The sequence below is a fragment of the Dendrobates tinctorius genome, unplaced genomic scaffold (genome assembly GCF_039654945.1).
Source record: "Dendrobates tinctorius isolate UK_male_01 unplaced genomic scaffold, ASM3965494v1 ptg000084l, whole genome shotgun sequence".
Lineage (NCBI taxonomy): Eukaryota > Metazoa > Chordata > Amphibia > Anura > Dendrobatidae > Dendrobates > Dendrobates tinctorius.
In genome coordinates this window covers 2,540,719-2,564,716 of record NW_027361752.1, presented here as the reverse complement: position 1 = coordinate 2,564,716, position 23,998 = coordinate 2,540,719, and the positions used below count along the sequence as shown (strand labels likewise).

General features: G+C 41.4%; 1 protein-coding gene across 3 annotated transcripts in view; it reads left to right on the top strand.

The window, feature by feature from the left end:
- Positions 1-23,998, top strand: part of ST3GAL6 (ST3 beta-galactoside alpha-2,3-sialyltransferase 6) — a 171,519-nt gene that overhangs the window by 120,186 nt on the left and 27,335 nt on the right. For all 3 annotated transcript variants that reach the window (XM_073584403.1, XM_073584401.1, XM_073584402.1), the window contains 2 exons: positions 17,744-17,807; positions 19,009-19,104. In XM_073584403.1, the coding sequence (XP_073440504.1) occupies positions 17,744-17,807; positions 19,009-19,104 (160 nt within the window). The remainder of the gene's footprint in view (positions 1-17,743; positions 17,808-19,008; positions 19,105-23,998) is intronic.

Genomic DNA, 23,998 nt, shown 5'->3' with positions numbered 1-23,998 from the left:
CATAGATAGTGGTTCTATCTGTCAAAACGATGAATCACACTCGTCTGTCGTGTGCACTAGCCTGAGCAGAGAATGCTTTTGATGATTTCCATAAATATGTAATACAACTGCTGTATCCGCAGTCGCCGAATAATCTGTCACCAGGTTTATATTCATGGAATGATAGAATGTTAGAGTGGGACGGGACCTCCAGGGTCATCGTGTCCAACCCTCTGCTCAATGCAGGATTCACTAAACCATCTCACACAGATGTCTGTCTAGCCTCTGTTTGAAGACTTCCATTGAAGGAGAACTCACCACATCTCGTGGCAGCCTGTTCCACTCATTGATCACCCTCACTGTCGAAAAGCTTTATTCAGTTCAGATATTTGTATATGTATTATTCAGATTATGTTGTCCTACCTGACCGTATAAAGTAGTGACAGAAATGCTGATAACAGCGGTATGCCACTTTCTAATCCCTTTCCGTGCTTTCATTTTTTTTCTCCAAAAATGCCATTACTGTTTTTTTTTTTTTTTTTCTCCTTCCTTCTACATAGTCCTATGAGGACTGATTTTTGCAGTAGGAGTTGTAGTTTTGACTGGCATCATTCATTTTACCATTTAATGTTCTGGAAAATGGGGAAAAAAATTCCAATACAGGGAGAATGCAAAAAAAAATAAAAAAAATACCTACAATTCTGCTATTGTTTTTTGGGGTTTGATTTTACAGTATTCATTTACTTAGTGAAAAAAAAGTTACAGTTCATAAAATTAAAATAATTGGGGCAAATTTGATAACTTCTCATTGCATTTTTTTTTTTTTTTTTTTTACAGAATTGCGACAAACAAAAGTATTCTGGTGTTTTTTGTTTTTTCTCACTACAGTGTTTATCACTTGGGTTACTTTAATGTTTTGATTGGACTATTATGAATGCATCTAAAACAAATATGATTAGTTTTTTATTGCTAGTTGGGAAAAGGTGGTGATCTTAGGTCTCTTTCACACTTCAGTTATTTGACGTCAGTCAAAATCCGCCGTGTTTAGAAAAAAGCGGATCCGCCATTTTTTTTGGCAGATCGGTTTTTTTTCCCCATAGACTTGCATTAGCGGCGGATTATGACTGATGGTTGTCCATTTCATACGTTTTTTGACGGATCCGTTTCAATTATAGCGTCCGCCGTCTGGAGTAGACGGACAAAGAGGAACGTTTTTTTCAGCGGAGGAACCGCTATTTTTAAATGCGCATGCCCGGAAGATCTTTCGTCTCATGCATTTTAACCCTAAATGCCGTTCTTGCAACGGCGAAAAATCTCTCTCTCTATATCTCTCTTTCTATATCTCTCTCTCTCTATATATATCTCTCTCTCTCTCTATATCTCTCTCTCTATATATCTCTCTCTCTCTATATCTCTCTCCTTTTTCCAGAGTTCTGTTTCTTTAAATTTCATACACTGGCGGATCCGTCCACAAAATGGATCCGGTGAATCCGTTTTTTCACACTTTGGCGGATTTCAACTGACCTCAAACAACTGAAGTGTGAAACAGGCCTTAATTGTGATATTTTCTGTGTATTTTTCTTCTTTTTTTCTTTGAAACCTGCAATTTTCCGATCACCTCTGCTATATACTTCAGTACCACAGTATTGCATAATACAATAAAAATAGCGGTCTCCTATATACACCAGCCACCGACGGGTCTTCATCGCAGTACCATTACGGCAGGTACAGGGCAGTCCCTGTCTGTTTGTTAGGCAATCCATGCATGCTGTCAAGCAGCCGCGGGGACTCAAGCATATTATTCGAGCTCACCAAAGACACTTGGTTAGCACCAGAGCACCCGCCACCATGACCAATGCCCGGATCAGAGCATTCCCAGGTGATGTTTTTATACAAATAAATAGGGTGCGAGTAGGTGTATTGCTGCTAATGTCCATGTGGAGAATGGGAAGTAGAAATGTAATTGGTTAATGTGAAAACTGGGTTTTTTTTCTTTTAAACCTTTGTACACGCTATATGGTGAAAGCGGTCAGTCAGCGCTCATGAATGTGAGGACTCCGAACTCGTCCTGCAACTTTTTCAATTTTGATTTCAAGAAAACTATAGCGTCTGAGAAAGAAGTGACACTGCCGTAATCCGTGTCCGTCATTCCCCTACAGAGCGTCTGCCCTCAGATCAGTGTAAGCCTGGTGACAGATTCCCTCTTACTCCAGGGAACCCTACACATTACCCATTCTCCACAGCGTGCAGCCATGACAGTATTCAACGTACAGGAGCCGTACAATCTGCGCTCATCTGGATCTGCCGCTCGCAGGATATTTTCATCCTCAAAGTTTTTAGACTATTGTTTGTTTTTCCCAAGCAATTTCTCAATTTTGTGGTGAAATACACAATACCAGGAATTTCTCACTGTAATGCAGATTAACATACTTCACTGATCAGTAATAAGAGATTATTTGCTTAGCTACTAATCTGTGCAGATTAGCTGCTGCCCACAGCAGATTCTTACAACACACAACGCTTGGCAATGAATTATTTACAACTGCAAAACACCCCGTGCCCTCTCCACCATTACTAGTATGCTCACCAGCTGCTGCAGAACGGCTTTTTTTAAAAGGAGGCGATGTCCTGTCCTAATTTACATGTCTGAATTTCATGTGTGGTGCATGCAATGCAGATGTGAAGCAGATCTAAAAACTGTGAATATACAAATAAATAAATAGTAGGTTAGTAATTCACAGGAATGCTAAATCCACCAAAACAATACATATTGTGAGTTTGTAATGACAAATGCAAACACTGCCATTTTTTTAGAACAGCCCAATGTTAATTTTTTGTTATTTTCTGTAAAGTAGTTAAAAACTATATCCCGTATTTTGCGGATTATAAGACGCACTTTTTTTTCCTCCAAATTTGGGGGGAAAATGGGGGTGCGGCTTATAATGTGGATATACCTTACCGGCCACGGTGGAACAGGGCCCCAGGGTCGCTGCTGGAGGACGCAAGAGTGGCGCGTTGCTGCAGTCCACAGGCTGGGATGAGGGGGTGTTCTGATGTGCACCGCTACGGGTGAAAATGGCTGCAGTGCTCTGTGGTGCTGGGGGGCTCCGCCAGCATTTTGTGATTATTGTGATGCGGTGACCTCCGGGAAAATATCCGCCGGGGGCAGCGCATGCTCAGATTGAGATCTCAGCAACTAGATCTCGGCACCTGAGATCTCGTTGCTGAGTTCTCAATCTGAGCATGCGCTGCCCCGGCGGCCATTTTCCCCCCGGAGGTCACCACATCACAGTAATGGATGTGTGGGGGGCTCCAGGCTTTTACAAAATCCTGGCCGAGCCCCCCCGCACCACAGAACACTGCAGCCATTTTCACCCGTAGCGGTGCACATTAGAACACCCCCTCATCCCGGCCTGCGGCAATGCGCCACTCTTGCCTCCTCCCTCATTCCAGCAGTGACCCTGGGATCCTGTTCCACCACGACCGGTAAGGTATATCCGCATTATAAGATGCACCCCCATTTCCCCCCCAAATTTTTCGGGGAAAAAAGTGCGTCTTATAATCTGAAAAATACGGTCCATTTCTCCATCTTTTGAACTCGTAAACAATGTACAATGTTCCCAATGCTGGAAATAAAAACTAGTATAAAGACTGATTAACTCTATTGTACATGCGAATTCTGCCTACACAAAGCTGCTCTGTATTTCTAAGATAAGAGGTTCTGCTGCAGATTTCTGCCGATACCCTCACTTTTTTTGTTCAGCAACAGATAAGGTAAAGGTGCTGAGCCCACATCTTTTCCAGCACATGTCTGTGCCTCTAACAGCTGCGGGTGGAAACGTGATCCACCTGCGGCTGTTAACCCGTTAAATGCCGCTGTCAAACTCTGACAGCGGCATTTAACTTGCGCTTCCGACAAACGCGTTGGAAATCCAGCCCCCTATGGTTGGCACTGCCGTATTGCTATGAGCGCCGCCTGGTGCTCATGGCAAGTGAGTAATTCTGCTACATTCAGGCGATCTGTTCATCGCCTGTATGTAGCAGAGCTGTTCGGTTTATGGCAGCTTCTAGTCTTCCATGGAGGCTATTGAAGCATGACAAAAGTAAAAAAAAAAAACCAATATATATATTTTTACAAACATAAAAAAAATCCCAAATTTAAAATTACCCCCCTTTCCCCCATTTAAGATAAAACAATAAAAAAAAATCACACATACACATATTTGGAATTGCCGTGTTCAGAATTGCCCGATCTATCAATCAAAAAAAAATAATTAACCCAATCGTCAAACAGTGTAATAAGAAAAAAAGTAAAAATGCCAGAAGTACGGTTTTTTGGTTGCCGCAACATTGCATTAAGATGCAATAACTGCCGATCAAAAGGTCGTATCTGCACCAAAATGGTATCATTAAAAACGCCAGCTTAGCGCGCAGAAAATAAGCCCTCACCCAACCCTAGATCACGAAAACTGGAGACGCTACGGGTATTGGAAAATGGCGCAATTTTTTTTTTCTTTTTTAAGCAAACTTTGGAATTCTTTTTCACCACTTAGATATAAAAAAAAGAACCTAGACATGTTTGGTGTCTATGAAATCGTAATGACCTGGAGAATCATAATGGCAGGTCAGTTTTAGCTTTTAGTGAACATGGTTAAAACAACTGTGGGATTGCACTTTTTTTGCAATTTCACAGAACATGGAATTTTTTTTGACCGTTTTCAAGTACACAACATGGTAAAACATGGTGTCGTTCAAAAGTACAGCTTGTCCCACAAAAAACAAGCCCTCACATGGCCATTTTGACCAAAAAATTAAAACGTTTTTGCTCTTGTAATAAGTGGAGCAAAAAATGAAGATGCAAAAACGAAAAATACCTCTGGTCGTTAAGTGGTTAATACTATCTGATATAGCAATAAGTGTCCCAATACCAGTCCTGTACATTGTACTCCGTTCACATTTGACCCGACCCTCCTATATGATACTTTCGGCTGATATGAGCTGTCGTCAGCATTGAACGTAATAGTATCAGAGCTATACAGAAGTCTCGTGATCAAGACATATTTCTTGTATTTCTTGCTTTAGCAATGCTGTTAGTCAACAAATGTACCATAGTTTACATGAGAGATTACATTATAGATGCTTTTTTTTTGCTACGTGTCTCTGGGATTATAATGGTGACCTAAACACCTTGGACTGCCTCCCAACGTCACTCTGTAATTAGTTACCTAGGTCCATCAAGTTCCGCTTTTCTCTTTAGGGGATTTTTAGCTTTTAATATATGGAAAATAAAAAAAAAAAAAGTAAAATCAAATAATGCTTGTTTTATAGTTTGTATGTTTTCTGTCCTCTTTTCACTATATGCAAGTAGTAACAATACTATTTTCACGGTCTTGGTTGTAGAGTCAGGTGAATTTTAAGGCTATGTGCACAAGCTGCGGATTCCGCTGCGGTTTTTTCCGCACGGAAACGCAGGTAAAACCGCAGGTAAAGTGACCTGCGGTTTTGCTGCGTTTTGGCCTGCGGTTTTGCCCTGCGGTTTCACACCTCTACTATGTTAAAGGTGTGAAACCGCAGCAGAATCCGCAGAAATAATTGACATGCTGCGGAAAAAAAAACGCAGCAAAACCGCGCAGAAAAAAACGCAGCGTGAGCACTGCGGTTTTGAAAACCCATAGGGTTACATGGTAAAGTACCATGTCTGCGGAACTGCTGCGGTTCCGCAGGGCCAAAACCGCAGCGGAACCGCAGCAATAACCGCAGCGTGTGCACATACCCTTAAGGGATCTGACTCTATGAAAAGCCCCTCCAATCTGCCGGCCCCATGTTATAGAGCAGGGGGAGCTGAATAGACTGATATATAGGTTTTTGAGAATAATCAGTGTTTTATTCATTAAAACTTCTCCTCTTTGTGGGATCATTCATGGTCTGATCAGAATGATAAATTCAGAACCACATGTTCCGTTTTGGAAATTTTTGCTTAGCGGCTTTAGATAGTTCACGCGCGGTCCATGTCTTTTTTTTTTTTTCTACAGTAGTTCTGGCAAAGATTCAGAATAACCTGTTTTCATCATTAAAACTTCTGCTTTTTATGGGATTTTCAGTCCAGTGGGCGGTCCGATCAGTGACTGGCCGCTATCTCTGCATAGAAAGCCGTCAGTCACTATAAGACCACCCACTGGACCCAAAATCCCAAAAAGAGCAGAAGAATAATGATGAAAACACAGGTTTTACTGAATCTTTTCTCACAAAGCTATTATATATCATTGTACTCTGCTTCTCCTGATCTGTAATATAGGGTTTGCAGATTGGACTGCATTGTTATAGTGACTGTTTCCCTTTAAAGAAAAAAAAAAGAAGCTCCAAACATCTAAAGTAATTGTCTTACATGTACATCATCTTTTACTGTGCGTCATTCCAGAACTTCATCTCTGACACTCGTCTTCTGTTTACCTTGGCTCCAAATGTACCATATACCCATGTGACCGCTGCAGGCAATCGCTGGCCTCTATGGTAAAAAGCACTGGTGTATATTGGGCTTGGATGTCTTCAGCCAAAGTAAACAGAAGGTGAGCGAGGAGATCAGGGACACATCACTTGAATAGCAGACAGTAATACGGCGAGTTTAGATTATTCAGTTATTTTAAATAATATTCGCTGTCCTCCTATATGTATGAATAATTACTGATTGAGACTCGACTATACAAACTACATACAATAATCGGTCACCGAAAATTATTTAAAAAAAAAATATTTTATTTCTCAATAATAATAAAATTGCAAGCAAAGAACTAGCGAGAACAGTATTGTGTGTTTAAGGACTTACGGCTGTTTCGTGGCCGATGTGATGGAAAGAATATTGCTGTATGTAGTACTATTCTTGTTAAAATGTCAGAAGCTATTACACAAGCTAATTTTAACTCAAAGGGGTCCACCGGCTACCAGTGTCTGTCATTTGTGGTAGATTTGGTTGGTTTCCCTTCTAAATCCTGAAGGGAAGCGTCTGTAGAGCCTCAGAAGAATTTCTGCTGCTAAAATCTGACTACAAATGAGACTTTTTGTAGTCAGAGTCCACTAGTATGCCACAGAATTTTATACATCAGTAACAGGCAAGCTCATATAGGTCATTTGGATAAATTACAAAGCAATATATATTTATATTTTTTCAGGTGTTAGCCACGAAAAGATGATTGTTAGTGACACGCTGTAAATCTGATAAATGTTTAGTACACGGAATGAATTTTAGACATGATTATCTGAACGATTGGTACAAAGGCATTAGTATCTATGATTGATAGAAGTGTGTGAAGATTTACTTATTTTACTTTCTTATATAGCGCCATCCTATTCCGTAGGGCTTTACAGACATCATCATTACTGTCTCCATTGGGGCTCACAATCTAGATTCCCTATCAGTATGTCTTTGGAGTGTGGGAAGAAACCAGAGAACCCGGAGGAAACCCACGCAAACACGGGGAGAACACACAAACTACTGCAAGTGATGTCCTTTGTAGCATTAAAACCCAGGACCCCAGGGCTGCACCGCTAACCACTGAGCCACCGTGTTAACACCATTGTAGGGTTTCTGTATTTGGACATACCGGCAGGATCAATGTTCATTTCCACATTATCTGATATGACTATTAATTTTCATTAACTTTATTGAATTGAGAGCTACATGGGGAATATTCAGCCAGGTAGATAATTCAGCCTTCAGACTTGTATTTTGGAGAGACTTTTCTGCATCTTTTGTGGACGTTCCCTAATCCTCCCTCGGTTGTCTTGGGTTTCACATCCTTTGCAGCTTTCCGTAATCTGTGTTGAAGAAATGAGATAAGTTGCTTTAATCAGCCTGAAGTAATAAGTAATCTGAATTTAGACACTGGCAACATTATAAGCGGGAAAAGAAGCCAATCCGACATTTGACGCCAAGAGACGAGATTAAAGAGAGCGTTTTGGAAGGAACAATGTTAATAGTAAAGGTTCACTTCCTTTTTTTTTTATTGAGAATGTTTGTAGTATAGATATTGAGAAGACCTGAATATCTTTACCACGTGTCATGATGATCCTACGTGCCGTATGGAGCCCATATTCTGTATAAACATGTCCACAGGACTCTGCAGTTTCGGGCACATTTATGACTCTTGTCAACGTCCTTGAATATATAGTAAACCAAGTAGATATGCGCATATATATATATATATATATATATATATATATATATAGTTTATTAGGTTTTATCTTATCTGTATAATACATAAGTGAAGCAGAACACGTAATGCACAAAGTAAAACACTAAGGGTATGTGGACACGTTTCGTATTTGGTGCAACAATTTGTGCACCGTTTTTGTATCTCTTGGAAGGAAAAATGCTCCGTAAAATAGGCGTTTTTTTTGTTGCGCTTTTTTTCCCTGTAGGTTTTTCTCGATTTGTTAGTATGAGTGAAATCTGCAGCAAAAAACAAAAGAATTGCCATCCCGCAGATTTAATCTGCAAGTCACAAATGAGCAACGTGTGCACAAGGCTTTAGGATTGTCATTCACTTTCCTGGCATCAGGAAACCCTTCAGGTTTTGTGACGAGTCTGCGCAGAAAAAAATGTGAAAAAAGCGCAACAAATTTTCCACGTGTGCACAGGCAAATTTAAAGAGTGTAGTAGACCCAAGCAGAAGATGTGGCATTGGGAAATGAAAGCATTGCTGCAATGCTTAATGGTGCGCCCATTTATGAGGCATGCCTGATGGGTCCCATCATCCAATATTTACTATGCCAGATGCATACAGCTGAATTTGATGGTTCAAAGTCGCATGATTCTGATTTCCATCTTTGCCTGCCATGTAGGGCCACTATCAGGGCAGAGGCAAAGTGTCAACAGGGACTAAGAATTACATAAAGATCTATTGCAAGTCGGGCCAGGCACAGCTGGGAAAAAGTTATTGTCCACACTACTAATCCCCATGACGGTGTAATGTGCACTTGACTCGCACATGCCGTCTAGCCAGGCTTTGACGCAACAGATTTAGAAGAATCTGTTCAGCACCAGGAATTTGAGCAAGCCTTCCTGGTGCCCAATAAATCTTGTCCCCGGGCTTTGGTGCCGGTAATCCCATCAATGAGAAGGCCAATGGTCACTCACTGTATTGTAGAGCAGGGAAGAGACCCATAGCTGTGGCAGACTGAGAGTTATTTCCAGATAGTCCACAAACACTTTCCTGAACACACATTTGTAAAGGAGTAAAAACCGGTAGCAAGGGTCAATGTGAATAAAGCTAGGTTCACATTGCGTTAGGGCATCCGTTTAATGGATCTGTTAAATGGATGCGCTAACGCCGATGTCATTTTTTACATCTTTTGTGACCTAGCGCTAACGGTATGCATTAACGCATGGTAGCGGCTCGTTACCATGCGTTAGCCCATACAGTCTATGCACAGCGAACGGGTCCGTTCGCTGTGCGCTAGTCCAGACACACCCAGAAACGCTGCATACCGTGTTCGAGGGTGCGTCAAGAAGTAACGCATACTCGCTAACGCATGCCGATTTAGGATGCGCTACTATCATTGCGGGCAATGGGTGCACTAACGCATACGTTACATAGCGTTAGTGCCGCTATGTAACGGATCCCGTTAGCGGATTGCCCCTAATACAATGTGAGCCTAACCTAATTCAGCCAATTTTGAGGACTGTCTAGAGCTGTGTTTGCAATGTTGTGCAGTCAAAAGTCTGATTTTCATAAAGAACTGAATTACATTTGTAACCATTTCAGAAGTTTTTAGACTAATTTGTTTTTGCAAGGACTCAATAATGACATTTGCTCTTCCACCTGGCACCTGGATATCCGCTTCTGGGCCAAATCGTGACTGATGACAACCCATTCTTACCTAACCAGTCATTGAAGTCGACCATAATTTCTGCATTTTTGTTTGTCCACCCATTTGAGGATTTGAACACAGGCTGTCAAACGGATTGAGAACAAGGAAGTTTCCTGGCCATGGAACAAAACGTTCATTGTTTTGTTCATCAAGCGACTTGGCTATCGATTTTGATTGATGATATTGTGCTCCATCGTGCTGGAAAATGTATTATTCATCACCAATTTGCTCCTGGTTCATCACTCAGTTCCTCTTGTAGGAGGTTTAGATCCCATTATATATTCATGGCAGTGTTAGGCAAAATTGTGAGTGAGCCCACTACGTGGATGTAAAGCCCCCACACATGATTGGTCTCAAGATGCTTTACTGTTGGCATGACACAGGACTCATGGTATTACTCACCTTTTCTTCTCCAGACAATAATTCTTCCAGAAGTCCTAAACAGCCTGCATGGGCTTCGTTAAAGTCAAGCTTCTCTCCTGAATAATATCATTCTGTCACTAATCTTTTCTTTGGAGAGAAGTGGCTTCTTTGCTGCCTTTCATAACACCAGGTCAACCTTCAAAAGCCTTCACCTCCGTTTGCAAGCAGATACACGGACTCCTGCCTGCTGCAATTCTGAAGCAAGCTCTGCAATGGTGCCAATCTCCTCACTGAATTCTCTTTAGGAGACTTTTTTGGGGCGTTCTGAAGTCTTCAAAGCAATTGATCCACTCTTAAAAAAGGGTTCTATTTTTTGCAAACACACAACATGCATTTGCACCTTTGCAGCCTACATAGTAACATAGTTAGCAAGGCCGAGAAAAGACATTTGTCCATCCAGTTCAGCCTATATTCCGTCAGAATAAATCCCCAGATCTAAGTCCTTCTAAAGAACCTAATCACTAATACATAATACAAGCACACACAGCTCTGATGTCTATACATTGCAAACAGAGCTCTGATATGAACAAAATTACATAACTTTGCCTTTGCAATTTTGTTGGAAACAGAAGTGTGATTGCATGTAATGTGTAGCCCGCAGAGCTGTGTGCATGTAATATATAGGAAGCAGAAGTAACCATGCATGCAATAGTAACAGCGCAGACCTGTGTTTGCGGTGTATATGTAGCAGAGCTATGTGTGTATCATATATATGAACCTCAGGTATGATGAAATGAGAATATAGCAGACAATGTGTGTGTGCAAAATATAGGCACCAGAGCAACAATGGTGAAGCGAGGACCATGTCCCAAATCTACCCTGAAGTGCACAGGACTCCTATTTGAATGGAAGAACATTTGACCGTGTCTCCTGCTGCTCCATTTTGAGTCTATGGGACTGTCAAAGATACCGGAGTATGCCAAGTAAGGAATTGTTGTGCCTGCAAGTCCTCCATATTAAAACAGAGTCTTGATATTCTTTTATTTTTGTATTTTTTTTTTTACAACAGCAAAAAAAAAAATAAAAGTGATTAAAAATAAATAGAAAATCCAGCCTTTCTCACAGCTGAAGAAGAAAGTTATTATCGTACAAAAAAGTGCAAAGCGGCGCAACCAAGCAAAGTAAATCTATACACTATACCTTCTAAATTTATATACTCATTCATACTTTGCATACGCAACTCTTGCAGCTCTAGGTAGTGACATTTCATTCATACCTTTTGGATTCCTAAACGCCCCTTTTTGGAGTGGCAGGTCTTAATCTATCCATTGTTACCTCCTGCAGCTTTTTGCAGCACAGACTGTTTAGATTCGAGTGCCCTGTGGCCGCATTCAGGAAAATGTCGAGTCACAGTGGTTTCTGCTGCTGTTGTTGCCATTCCACTACCATTTTGTCTCCTTTTGTTTTGGATCTTTTTTTCATCCCTGATGAAGGGAGGTGTACCTCTAAACCTGGCCTGCTTACACGCTTGTTTCACCGCTCAGTGTGGTGCCTGCTGCTTGGATCTGACACCTGCTTGAAATGACTTTTTTTGGATTGCATTGCACTTTGGCTGTTCTACATCTTGTAAGGTAGCGCTGTCATTCGGGTAGGGGATACTCGCTTGACAGCCAATAAATCACATCCGGCACAGGTTTTCCATAAAAACAATCACAGTCCATGCGGTTTATTTAGGCATCATAAACCATGACCAGCAACATAAAGTTCATGTTAACAGCATAGCGTCCATGACAGAGCTTCCCTCTGTTATCCCTGTGGTCACACAGGTTATACCATACGCAGGCTCTCTTAGCCTCACAGTTATATCCCCTCTCAGGGTTTACCTCATGGCTGCTTCTTCATACTGCAGACATACATTCCCTCCAGGGAACCATCAGGCACGTGCAGCCATTAAACACAGCGTTCACTTGCTGGCAGGCAGACAGCCCCATCTCTCTCAGACGGGACCTTCCACAACGGACCAACCAGGTCCCTGCATTCACTCTGTGACCTACCCAGGCCACCTTATATGGTCCGTAGCCACGCCCACTGGGTCATATGGCTATGACCTCATCACAGGTCCTTCAACCACTCATACACACTTTACAATAGCGTTCTTAAACACACCCACTGGGTGGGTTTGTAGGTAACTGGTCTCCGCCCATCTCACCAGCTACCTGGAGACTTCTCCCTGACACATTGGAACGAAAGATCAGCTCTGCTGATCAGCACATAAGCAAGCCTCCATCCCAAGGCCACCCACCTTGAGATTCTTAACGATCTTTTAGCACCCTGCTCCTGTTAGCACTCTGGACAAGGCTATCCGTTCGTCCTGGGACACCCACACAGCGCCCCTTAGCGGACACAGTGGTCACTACACCACAATCTTTAGTTTCATGGTGTCTTGGACTTTGTTATGCACTACAAAGATCAAGATTAATGACCCAAACAGATGCCTGATTGCATTTCTGCTTGGTTTATATGAAGCTTTTATGTTAAAATAATGAATATGTATTTTTTTAGCAATAACTTGGAAAGTGTAGTGTCACGCTGCGATGAGTTAAAAGGTAAAACCATTTTAAGTCCAAAAATGATGTCCTTGGAGCTCTGCCAGGTTAGAACATATATCTTGTACACCGCTCCTGTAGGTCTTTTCTTTTTTTTGTTTTCAATTTCTAGGTTATTATCCCAATTTACGTAAATTACCCTTTAAAAAAAATATTTATTAAATATATATTAAAAATACCCTTAAAGAACACACAACCAATAATCCAGTGAGATTAAAACACACCAAGTCCCATTCCCAAGCTTGAAATTAATTCAAAAGCATGGTCATAATGTCTGTGTGTATCCTATAGCTGGCATCTTACCCCAATATCGACCCCTATCTGAGCCGTGCAGGCTGGCACTCTAGGGTCACGATAGTGGCGCCACCAATCCTCATCGGGTCTCCCGATTATTCAATAACCAGCAAAAAGAAGAATATGGCTGTGTGCACACGCTGCGGATTTTGCTGCGGTTCCGCAGCGGTTTTGGTGTACAGTACCATGATTCCCTATGGGAATCAAAAACCGCAATGCAGACGGTGCGGAATTTTCCGCGCGGATTATCTGCAGTTTTCAATCCGCAGAAAGAATTGACATGTCAATTCTTTCTGCGGATTCTGCTGCGGTTTGCCGTCTCCTCCATTGAGGAGATGAAAAACCGCAGGGCAAAACCGCAGAGCAATCCGCAGGTAAAACCGCAGGTATTTTGACCTGCGGATTTTACAAAATCCGCGCGGATGAATCCGCACCTAATCCGCAGCGTGTGCTCACAGCCTAAAAATACAGTAAATAGTTGTGAAACCAAGTAGAAACAAATCGGGATAGACACTATACAGGCCTGGGCCCTAAGACCTAATTACCAGATCTTAATGGTGTATCTCTCATCTGGTGATTCACACAGAGATTATATTAACCATAGTCAAGTAGTGGGCAATGCTAGGGTTAATAGTCATTTGTAATGAGGACCATCTCTTCAAATAAGGCAAGAAACTCCCTTAGGCCGGGGTCAGACTTGCGAGAAACTTGTACAAGTCTCGTGTCTCAATACCCGGCACTGCCGCCGGCACTTGGACCGGAGCGCTCTGCTACATAGAAATACATGCAGCCGCGCACTCCTGTCCCAATTGCCAGAGGCAGTGCCGGGTACTGAGACGCGAGACTCGTGCGAGTTTCTCTCAAGTGTGATCCTGGCCTTAGACCTATACTCCTGCACAGTAGCCAACAGGTACCCTATAAATACATCTGTGTGCGGCTAAGTTAACCCTTTCCACATGCTACATTATGTTTGGGAAGGACTGACTATTAGTCTGTATGAGTGGATCTGATGTATTTAGGGAGTTATAGTCTTCATTTTTTCCTGAATTTGCACTGTTTATATGTATTATACACTGTGGATGATTGCAATATTGTTTTACTTTTTAGTCTGTTGACAAAGGCCCGGGACGGGTCAAAACGTCCTCTATAGATCAGTCGCTTCTACTTTATTGGTTTTATATTATTTGCCTCACATCTATGTGTGTTCATCACTTTGCAATTGATAATTTGAGCGTGCGGTGGATATTTCTACAAGGTTAATAACCTACTTCATCGGCACCTCGCTTACTTTTACTCTTTTTGAGTACAGACCAATTTTTTCACGATATTGTATTCCTAGGAAGTCGTTATTCCATAAAATGCTATTATGCAAAGTAGAGTTGCTCATTGTTAGGTGGAAAACCCAGGCAAGAATAGAGTTTGCTGTGATTTCGTGACACATCCTCCAACACCTAGAGAAATGTTTTCTTTTTACGCCATCACCTTGGCCTTTTATGAGGCCAAAAACAGGATTATTCCGGTTATTCATGGCCACCGACAACGTCTGGTATTATTTCTGTGCAGAAAAAGAGGTAAAACCATTAATATATGGAACTGGAGGTTGAATAATACACATTGACTGTTGGCTTACTGCTTATCTCCTGATACCGCCATAGAGTCTCTAACAAGCCAGTACAGTCCCATTATAAACGGTATAGACAATACAGCACGTTGCATTGTGACTTACCCACTTGATCCTTGAGCAAACTGTGGTCTGTGTGTGCAGTTGTTTCATGGACCATGTGATTCACATTTGGCACAAACCGCCAGCTATTCGCTTTCACCTGTGTTCATTGTTTCTGCTTTGCCTAGCACTATATTGTGCAGAATTGAGAATTTTGTTGCCTACATTCTATGGTTATAAATCTTCATTCAAAAATATTTTTAAACAGTCATAATATACACTGCTCAAAAAAATAAAGGAAACACTCAAATAGCACATCCTAGATCTGAATGAATGAAATATTCTCATTGAATACTTTGTTCTGTACAAAGTTGAATGTGCTGACAACAAAATCACACAAAAATCATCAATGGAAATCAAAGTTATTAACCAATGGAGGCCTTGGAGTCACACACAAAATTAAAGTGGAATGTAATGTCCTTAAAACAAGTCAAAATGATGCTCAGTATTGTGTGTGGCCTCCACGTGCCTGTGTAACCTCCCAACAATGCCTGGGCATGCTTCAGATGAGGCGGCGGATGGTCTCCTGGGGGATCTCCTCCCAGACCTGGACTAAAGCATCCACCAACTCCTGGACTCCTGCTCCATCTATTTTTTTGTTGGTAAGCTACACAGGGGATAGGAGACCTCCTTCTGCCAATGTATGGGAGTCCCAAAGATGGCCACAGTGCATTGTTATCCACCTCTTCTTCAGAGCCATGTTCCATTCCTCATTTTTCTCCTCTCCAAAATGCATGTGAGCAGTCACTAGGTACAGACAAGCATATTGGTGACCAAAGAGTTGGTGGCCACTCACAATGGCATAGCGGGCTGCATGAGGCCACTGGAGTCGCTGTGACTCACCTGCCGACATCCCCAGAGCCTCTTCTGATACGAAGACCTGGTGTGACATCATGCATGCATCACACCTCAATGATCAGTTACATCATGGTGGACCTACTAATTAGAAAAGACACCAATGTTTCTGACAGGTAGAAGGAGGTTCTTAGGGCTCTGGTTTAGCGGAACCTGAACTAATGACCTGGCAGCTGGAACAATTTCCTGCAATTTTTTTCTCAACTGTCCAAAATATGTTTAATTTAATAGGAAACCAATGATTTTGGAGATGATATGGAGAGCACTATAACACCTACAAAAACCAGAAAAGTGGAGAACATTCCAGGTGTGCATGATTTGGTGGTTGAATTCAAACCAAATACCCTAGGAATCTAATGACTAAACTATCCTCCATGATATATTCTAGAGAAGTAGTAAATCGAACACTACAGAGCTGAAGAATAAATATAAGATGAAAGCTGCATGATACTAGACAAAATAATGGGGTTATTCTGATCATTGAAATCATTAACATATTTGGTTCCTTGTAATGGATTTTGCAAGCCTGAGAAGTCTTAGAAGATACATATACTTGCAGACAGCACAGATCAAATTTATGGAACCAGCTTTATGGAGTTGTGTGTTCACTTATCTCTTGACTTGCCCAAGTTGGTCAATAATTCAGTGTCTACTTGTGATGCTACATTTATTCTGTGCTGTCCTTTACATGTAGAATTGTCTGGCAAGATGTGGATTACCCTGGCGACTTAGAGAAGCTGGACCTGATCACTGGCTTCCATTTGAAGAGGGGGCATTACTTGACATAACCACTTTATTGGGGTTGTCTGGTTTGGATTTACCTTAGTTAAGGTGGCCAGCCTGTAGGACCTTCTGTAGACCCTGAAAAAAAAAAAGCACAAAACAATACAAAGCTTCTTTATCAGTGCCAATAACTTGGTGAGCAAAAAGCTGTGCTGGAAGCATCTTATAATGGAGGTTGCACACTGGGGGTCTCATTTAGGGGCATATCTCAGCGCTAGTTGAACATGTTGGAAGTAGACCAGTCGTGCTTGTAAGAACTGTTACACCAACTGCAGCCATATTGGCTGCCTTCGAGCATGAAGTTGGGCTCATTGTTCGTCTGCTCCTTTTGTCATGTAGGTGAGCATTTCTTTTCTGTATACATCTCACTTTTTTTTTTCTTTTCAAGAAGCTGCGGTGTTTTTTGTGAGCTGATATGCGAGTCGGGAATTTCCCAGTTATCATATGACTTTCTTACTTACATATACAAAAAAACGTCAAACTGATCACAAGACTTGAATAGTAACCTGGAGCCAAATACCATGAAATGCCAGCATGTCTGTTTTGTGAACTGTGCACAGAAAAAAAAAATGTTCTCTAAAGTGGAAGAACCACGTCTCGGGAGTAAAATCTCAGACTAACCGAAATGTCAAGCGTCATTGATTAGTGCAGTTATTTATTTTTCTACATTTCCTTCATTACAGACCACACATTATTCTTTAATAATGGCTCTATTACAGCGCGGCTCGGAATCTGGACATATATTAGTAGATATACTTTCCAAACCAACGTGCAATATACTTTCTTCACCCAAAGTGAATTGATCCAAATGGCCACGTTATGCTTCAAAAAAAGGAGATTGTCACCTCTTTAGACTGTAATCCATTGCGTCGAGTTTTTTTTTTTGTTTTTTTTTTTATCCTCATTCACAACTTGCCAAGGTTTTCAGCTTTCTTTTTGCCTGTATTTTATACTATTCAGTTTGCACCGCAAGTGCTTGGCGCCCAGCCTTTACATGGAATACGGGACCTTTTTAACCATTTAACCTGAAAAATCTTGTGCTCTCAAACCATTTTGGTTGTGAACGATCAAAATAGTAAATAGAAGATTGCTGTGTGGATAGGGACTTGTAAAATCACTGGTATTTCTTATAATGGGATCACAGGTCTGATATTCACAGAATAATAGCGTAAACCCAGCAGAGACCAATGCTGTATAGTAAAAAAAATAAAATACTCTTGTGGGTTACTACGGGCATCAGAATTTTTCATGTTTATTTTTTCTGTTTCAACAGAAAGATATTTCGATGTGGCAATGAAAAAGCTTCCAAGATGTGACCTCCCGGATGAGATCAGGAAGTAAGTAGCGTCAGATGGAGACGGGCTCCGCTTTTAATTTATTGAAAGTATTGTTAAGGCCTCATTCAGATGTCAGTGATTTTTCTCCTACGGAAAAGCACGGACAAAGTGTCACCAGTGTGTGGTCACTGTGTCAGTTTTTATAGTCTGTGTTAGTTTTCTTTAATTAACTCTTTCATGACATATGACATACATGTACATCATATGTCGTGGCCCTGCTGAGCTCGCATCTTTCCTGGAAGAGGATGGTTGCTTTTATCAGCCATCATGAGCCTTTAACAATCGTTAACCAATTTCCGAATTTTTTTTCACCAATTAAATAAAAAGCAAACTGTACTTGTTTGGTATCTGCGTAATCGTCCTGACCTGTAGAATCCTATTGCCAGGTCAGTTTTTCCATGTAGTGAACATGTTAAATAAAAAAATAAATAAGCAAAAAAACAATTCTGGAATTGCACTTTTTTGCAGTGTCAGCGCACTTGGAATTTTTTTTTGTTGTTTTCCAGTACGCCATGCTGTAGAGTGAATAGTGTCATTCAAAAGTACAACTCGTCCCGCAAATTACAAGCCCCCATACGGCTATGCGGACGGAAAAATAAAGTTACGGCTCTCGGAAGAAGGGGAGGAAAAATCGGAAACAAACAAACAAAAAAAAGCCTGAAAATCGCCATGTCATGAAGGGTTAAATAAAATTGCTAAACTTTTCCTATCTCTATTATAAATGTTTAAAACAGACATTATTCAAATGGCAATATGTGCCGTCTAGGCTTTGTCATGGACACGTACACTTGTAAGGGTGATTTTGATCAAAAACGTCGGTGATTTTGTGGCGGACACATGGTCCACATAGAACATGGACATGTGAACAGCTCCATAGACTATAATGGGTACGTGTTCTATCCGTAAAAAATATGGATAGAACTTGTATGTGAAAAACGGCTGCCTGAATGAGGCCTCCGGCAATATTATGCGGCCATCATCTGCATCAACAGCAGTGAGCAGAGCGCTGCCGGTGGCTGTTAAATGCTGCTGTCAATCAGTAACAGGGCCATTTACAGTGCACGGTCTATGGACTCGCTGTTTTAACAGCCCATTGACAATTTACAGTCCACTAAAGGTTGACCAATAACAGCACTCAGGATGAGCCCATTAGTTTATTTCATTAACTCGTGAACAATTCTGTTTGTTTTCTCTCCTCCAGTATTTCCTGTAAGAAATGTGTTGTTGTCGGGAATGGTGGCGTACTCCGAAACAGCACTCTAGGAAAGAAAATTGATGCTTATGATGTAATAATAAGGTACAGCGACTCTTCTGTTTCATTTTAGCACTCGTTATTATACTTGTGGGCAGGAGGCATGTGGGGGGATTATATTGTGTCTTAGTGGACTGGACTGGAACTAATGTAATGGATGGGAGGATGGGTGTTTGCTCTTCTCTTTCATATGCTTTACTTTCATGTTATTGGCAGAACACTTAATTTTTCGGTTACCCTTAAAAGGGAACCGGACAGTTGATACATGCAGCCCCCAATCGTGGCCAGCATATATCAGTCACTGGTGTATGATCTCAGCTACGTATATATTTGACTTTGACTTCTTAGAGAGAAACTTACTGTTGAAGCCACCAAGAACTGAGCCGCACGGGAGAATAGTCGGAATGGCGGGTCCTCGGCGGCTTCTCGCTGTCAGTCTGACATGTCTCTCCCAGTATACACGGGAAGAGACCCATCACTTAAGGGCAGCAAGAATTTTCCAAAACCCCCTCTTTCCAACTAGTGTCCCATGCAGCCTTGGTCCCCGGCATCTTTTAAAGTACATCTTTCAAATAAACATGGCTAAAATCATATAGCCAGTTCCTGATACATGCTGTCCGTACATCAGCAGCATGTATCGGCTCCTAGGTTCCCTTTAAAAGGAATCTTTCAATAGGATCAACCCACCTAAGCCATCTATATGGGCATGTAGGTCATAGGAAGCTGAATAAAATGTGATCTTGATATCTGCGATCTGATGTCTTATTCCAGAGAAATCTAAGTTTTTCTTATAAATGGACTATGGGCCGGACACTGATCTGCATCAGACTCTGATTCCATGAATTATGTTTAATAAAAGGAGAAATGTAACTAGCACAGAACAGTAGAACTGAACTTTGTCTCATAACACACACTTTAGCAGTTTCAGCTCTCACATCTCTGCTGTGTTGCAGCCCTGTCTGCCTTTGAGATGGAAGCTGAGAGGAAACTGTAGATGTGTGAGGTATAGTCTCACACAGCTCTGCACTGAGATCAGGAGAGCAGAGAGCGGCCATTACACATCACACTGGTAACTCCTCCTTTTATTAAACATAATCTCAGGAGGCAGAGTATCATGCAGATGAGTGTCCGGCCCACAGATCTTAAAGGGATCCTGTCACCTCATTTTTCGCATATAAGCTGCGGCCACCGCCATTAGGGGTTTATCTACAGCATTCTGTAATGCTGTAGATAAGCCTCCAATGTAACCTGAAAGATAAGAAAAACAAGTTAGATTATACTCACCCGCTGGGCGGTCCAGTCCAATGGGTGTTGTGGGTCCGGGTCCGGCGCCTCCCTTCTTCATGCGATGACGACCTCTTCCTTGCTTCTGTCGCAGTTCCTGCGCAGGCATACTGATTTGCCCTGTTGAGGGCAGAGTGATGTACTGCAGTGCACAAGCACTGGGTCTCTCTGACCTTTCCCGGCGCCTGCACACTGCAGTACTTTGCTCTGCCCTCAACAGGGCAGAGAATTACGCCTGCGCAGGAGCTGCGACAGAAGCAAGGAGGATGACATCATCGCATGAAGATGGGAGGCGCCGGACCCGCGACACCCAACAGACCGGACCGCCCCCCGGGTGAGTATAATCTAACTTGTTTTTCTCATCTTTCAGGTTACATCGGGGGCTTATCTACAGCCAGCATTACAGAATGCTGTAGATAAGCCCCTAATGGCGGTGGCCACAGCTTATATGCAAAAAATGAGGAGACAGGTTCCCTTTAACAGCTCATTTTCAAATAAGAAAAATGTAGATTTCTCTGGAATAAGACATCGGATCACACACATATAGGCATCATTTTATTCAGCTTCCTATGACCTTCCTGTCCATTTAGACGGCATAGAAGGGGTTATCCTACTGACGGATTCCCTTTAAATTGTTTAATAATTTAGATAAAAATTTCGAAACTTTCCGATGGAACTTTTTCAGTGTTAAATCGCAGCTGTTAGGCTACTGATGGTCCCCACTACCATCATCTTGGTACATGTATGAAATTTAGCCACAGGCTAGACTGATCTTCTGGAAGGACTTAAAAATAAAGTGAAAAGTATTTGAAGAAAAAAACTAAAAAACTTTTTTAAATCTCAGAAGTAGAAATAAAAATAACAATTTCCATGTCCTGTGTTTTCCCAGTTTGAGAATAAGCAAACACGTTTGGTTTTAAATAAAAGTCTGCATTTTAACGTAAATGCTATAAAGTAAAAGAAAAAAAAAAAAAGAAACACCAAAATTTCTATGTTTTTGTCACCACACTTATTGCAGAAAGTACAATACCGTGCATTCAAAATGTCTTATTGCCATAATATGGTACCAATAAACCTACAATGTGCCGCACTAAAGCCCTTACACTGGTGCATTGGTAGATAAAGAAAAAACTACAAGTTTTTCAGAAATGTTTTTTTAAAAAAAACTTCTAAATTTTTTTTTTTTTTTTTTATACAAATTTGGTATCGCGATAATCATACTGACCTGAAGAATCTCAATGAACAAAACAACCGTAAAAACAAGAGTTGCGTCTCATTTAACCCACTTGGAATTTTTTCCCCTATTTTTCAATACTATATATGGAAAAAATTAATGGTGTCAATCAAAACTGCAATTCATCCCACAAATTATAAGCCCTCATACCGCTATGTCTACGGAAAAGTCAAAAAGTTATTACTGTTATTATAAGGGGGAGTTAAAAGCAAAAGAGCAAAAATTAAAATTGACGTATGGGAATGGGTTGAACATAAAAATCTGATTTTCACAAAAGATCTTTAATTAATGACACTTTCCCTAAAATTGACACATCCTGAGATTTAACCAACATGAAAATGAAATATAAACCTCTGCCGATGCCTCCGTGCACTCTCTTGGTGCATATGCCTGACGTACATCGAGAAGACAGTGTGAGTACGTCCTACAGCTCCCATTATTTCTTGGGCATTAGAGTTGGTCTATTTTAAGTGTGTGGGTTTTTTGTAGAATAATCCTATTTTTACCAGTACCTTCCGTCTCTTTTTGCACATTGACTCATGCAAGCTAGTTGGTGGTTAGCACTGCAGCGATGCAGGTTTTTGATCTTTACCATTCAGGCACCACATTAGGTATCTGACATTTGGTCTGAGCGCTGAGATTTCCTCTCGCAGACCAAAAATATTCTAGTTAGTCATTTGTTTTCCTGTGAGTTCAGCTCTTGGTTGTCTCTGCTGCTAACAGAAGTTGATGTGGTTCTTATATACAAGGGTGGTCCAAAAGTAGGTGGACAGTATGTGTAATAGGGTAATGAAACATTTCCTAATAAATGGATTGGCCGAAGAGGCCCACTTGATTGGCCGGCACGTTCACCAGACTTGACCCCAATGGATTTTTTATTTTGGGGGAGTACTCAATGACAAAGTTTATAGTCGAAAACCAAAAAGTGTCAGTGAAAAATTACATAAGAGATGCATTTCAAGAAATTAATACCCAGAGAGACTTGTGCAAAAATGTTTGTGGAATCATAAGAGGCAGACTTCAAAGCTGTGCAAACTGTGATGGAAAACGGTTTGAGCCCCTGCGTTGATAAAACTTAAGGGCTTTTGTATTATTGTTCAGAAGAATAAAATTTAATTGTCAATGTTATGCTTGTGTCAGTAAATATAATTTTATATATAGATAAAAACAAATGTTATCATTTTATGTCCACCTACTTTTGGACCACCCTGTATATACTGCGCTTTGGAATGTGTTGGTTACATATTTAAGAAAAATGGAGGTTTCCTGCCAAGTATACAGTTACTTTTCAGAGTGGTCCCTGTAATATCATTACATTTTAGGTTTCTTGATTTCATGTATTTAACTCCAAAATGCTTGTAGTGACACAGCCTTTTGCAGGACGTAAACATCATAGAGGTGGTCTGTGTGGCTCTGGACTCCATGAGCCAGAATAGGAAGTTGACGAACGGCTTCTCCGGCTCCATCACCCTTCCACATAGTGATGTGCTTACCAGTCACTGCAAGGATAGGTGATAGCATATAGATCAATGGGGGTCTGACCGCTGTGACCCACACCCATCGGTACAATGGGGAACACTTTTATTCCCATTAGAATGGAGCTGCAAAGAGCATCAATGACCTCCTCTCCTTTCATTCCCTGTGTAGCGGTCGAGCACTACATTTGGCTTTTTAAGCAGCCGCATAGAGAATGAGAGGAGCGGCCGTCGAGCCTGAATGCAGCCACTCCATTCTAGATGAATGCTTGCCACTCCATTCTAGATGAATGCTTGCCACTCCATTCTAGATGAATGCTTGCCACTCCATTCTAGATGAATGCTTGCCACTCCATTCTAGATGAATGCTTGCCACTCCATTCTAGATGAATGCTTGCCACTCCATTCTAGATGAATGCTTGCCACTCCATTCTAGATGAATGCTTGCCACTCCATTCTAGATGAATGCTTGCCACTCCATTCTAGATGAATGCTTGCCACTCCATTCTAGATGAATGCTTGCCACTCCATTCTAGATGAATGCTTGCCACTCCATTCCAGATGAATGCTTTGCCACTCCATTCCAGATGAATGCTTTGCCACTCCATTCCAGATGAATGCTTTGCCACTCCATTCCAGATGAATGCTTTGCCACTCCATTCCAGATGAATGCTTTGCCACTCCATTCCAGATGAATGCTTGCCACTCCATTCCAGATGAATGCTTGCCACTCCATTCCAGATGAATGCTTGCCACTCCATTCCAGATGAATGCTTGCCACTCCATTCTAGATGAATGCTTGCCACTCCATTCTAGATGAATGCTTGCCACTCCATTCTAGATGAATGCTTGCCACTCCATTCTAGAGGGGATAAAAGTACTCCATTCTGACGATCGGTGTGGGTTTTAAAGGGGTGTTCCCACAAACAGAGTACATTTGATTTAA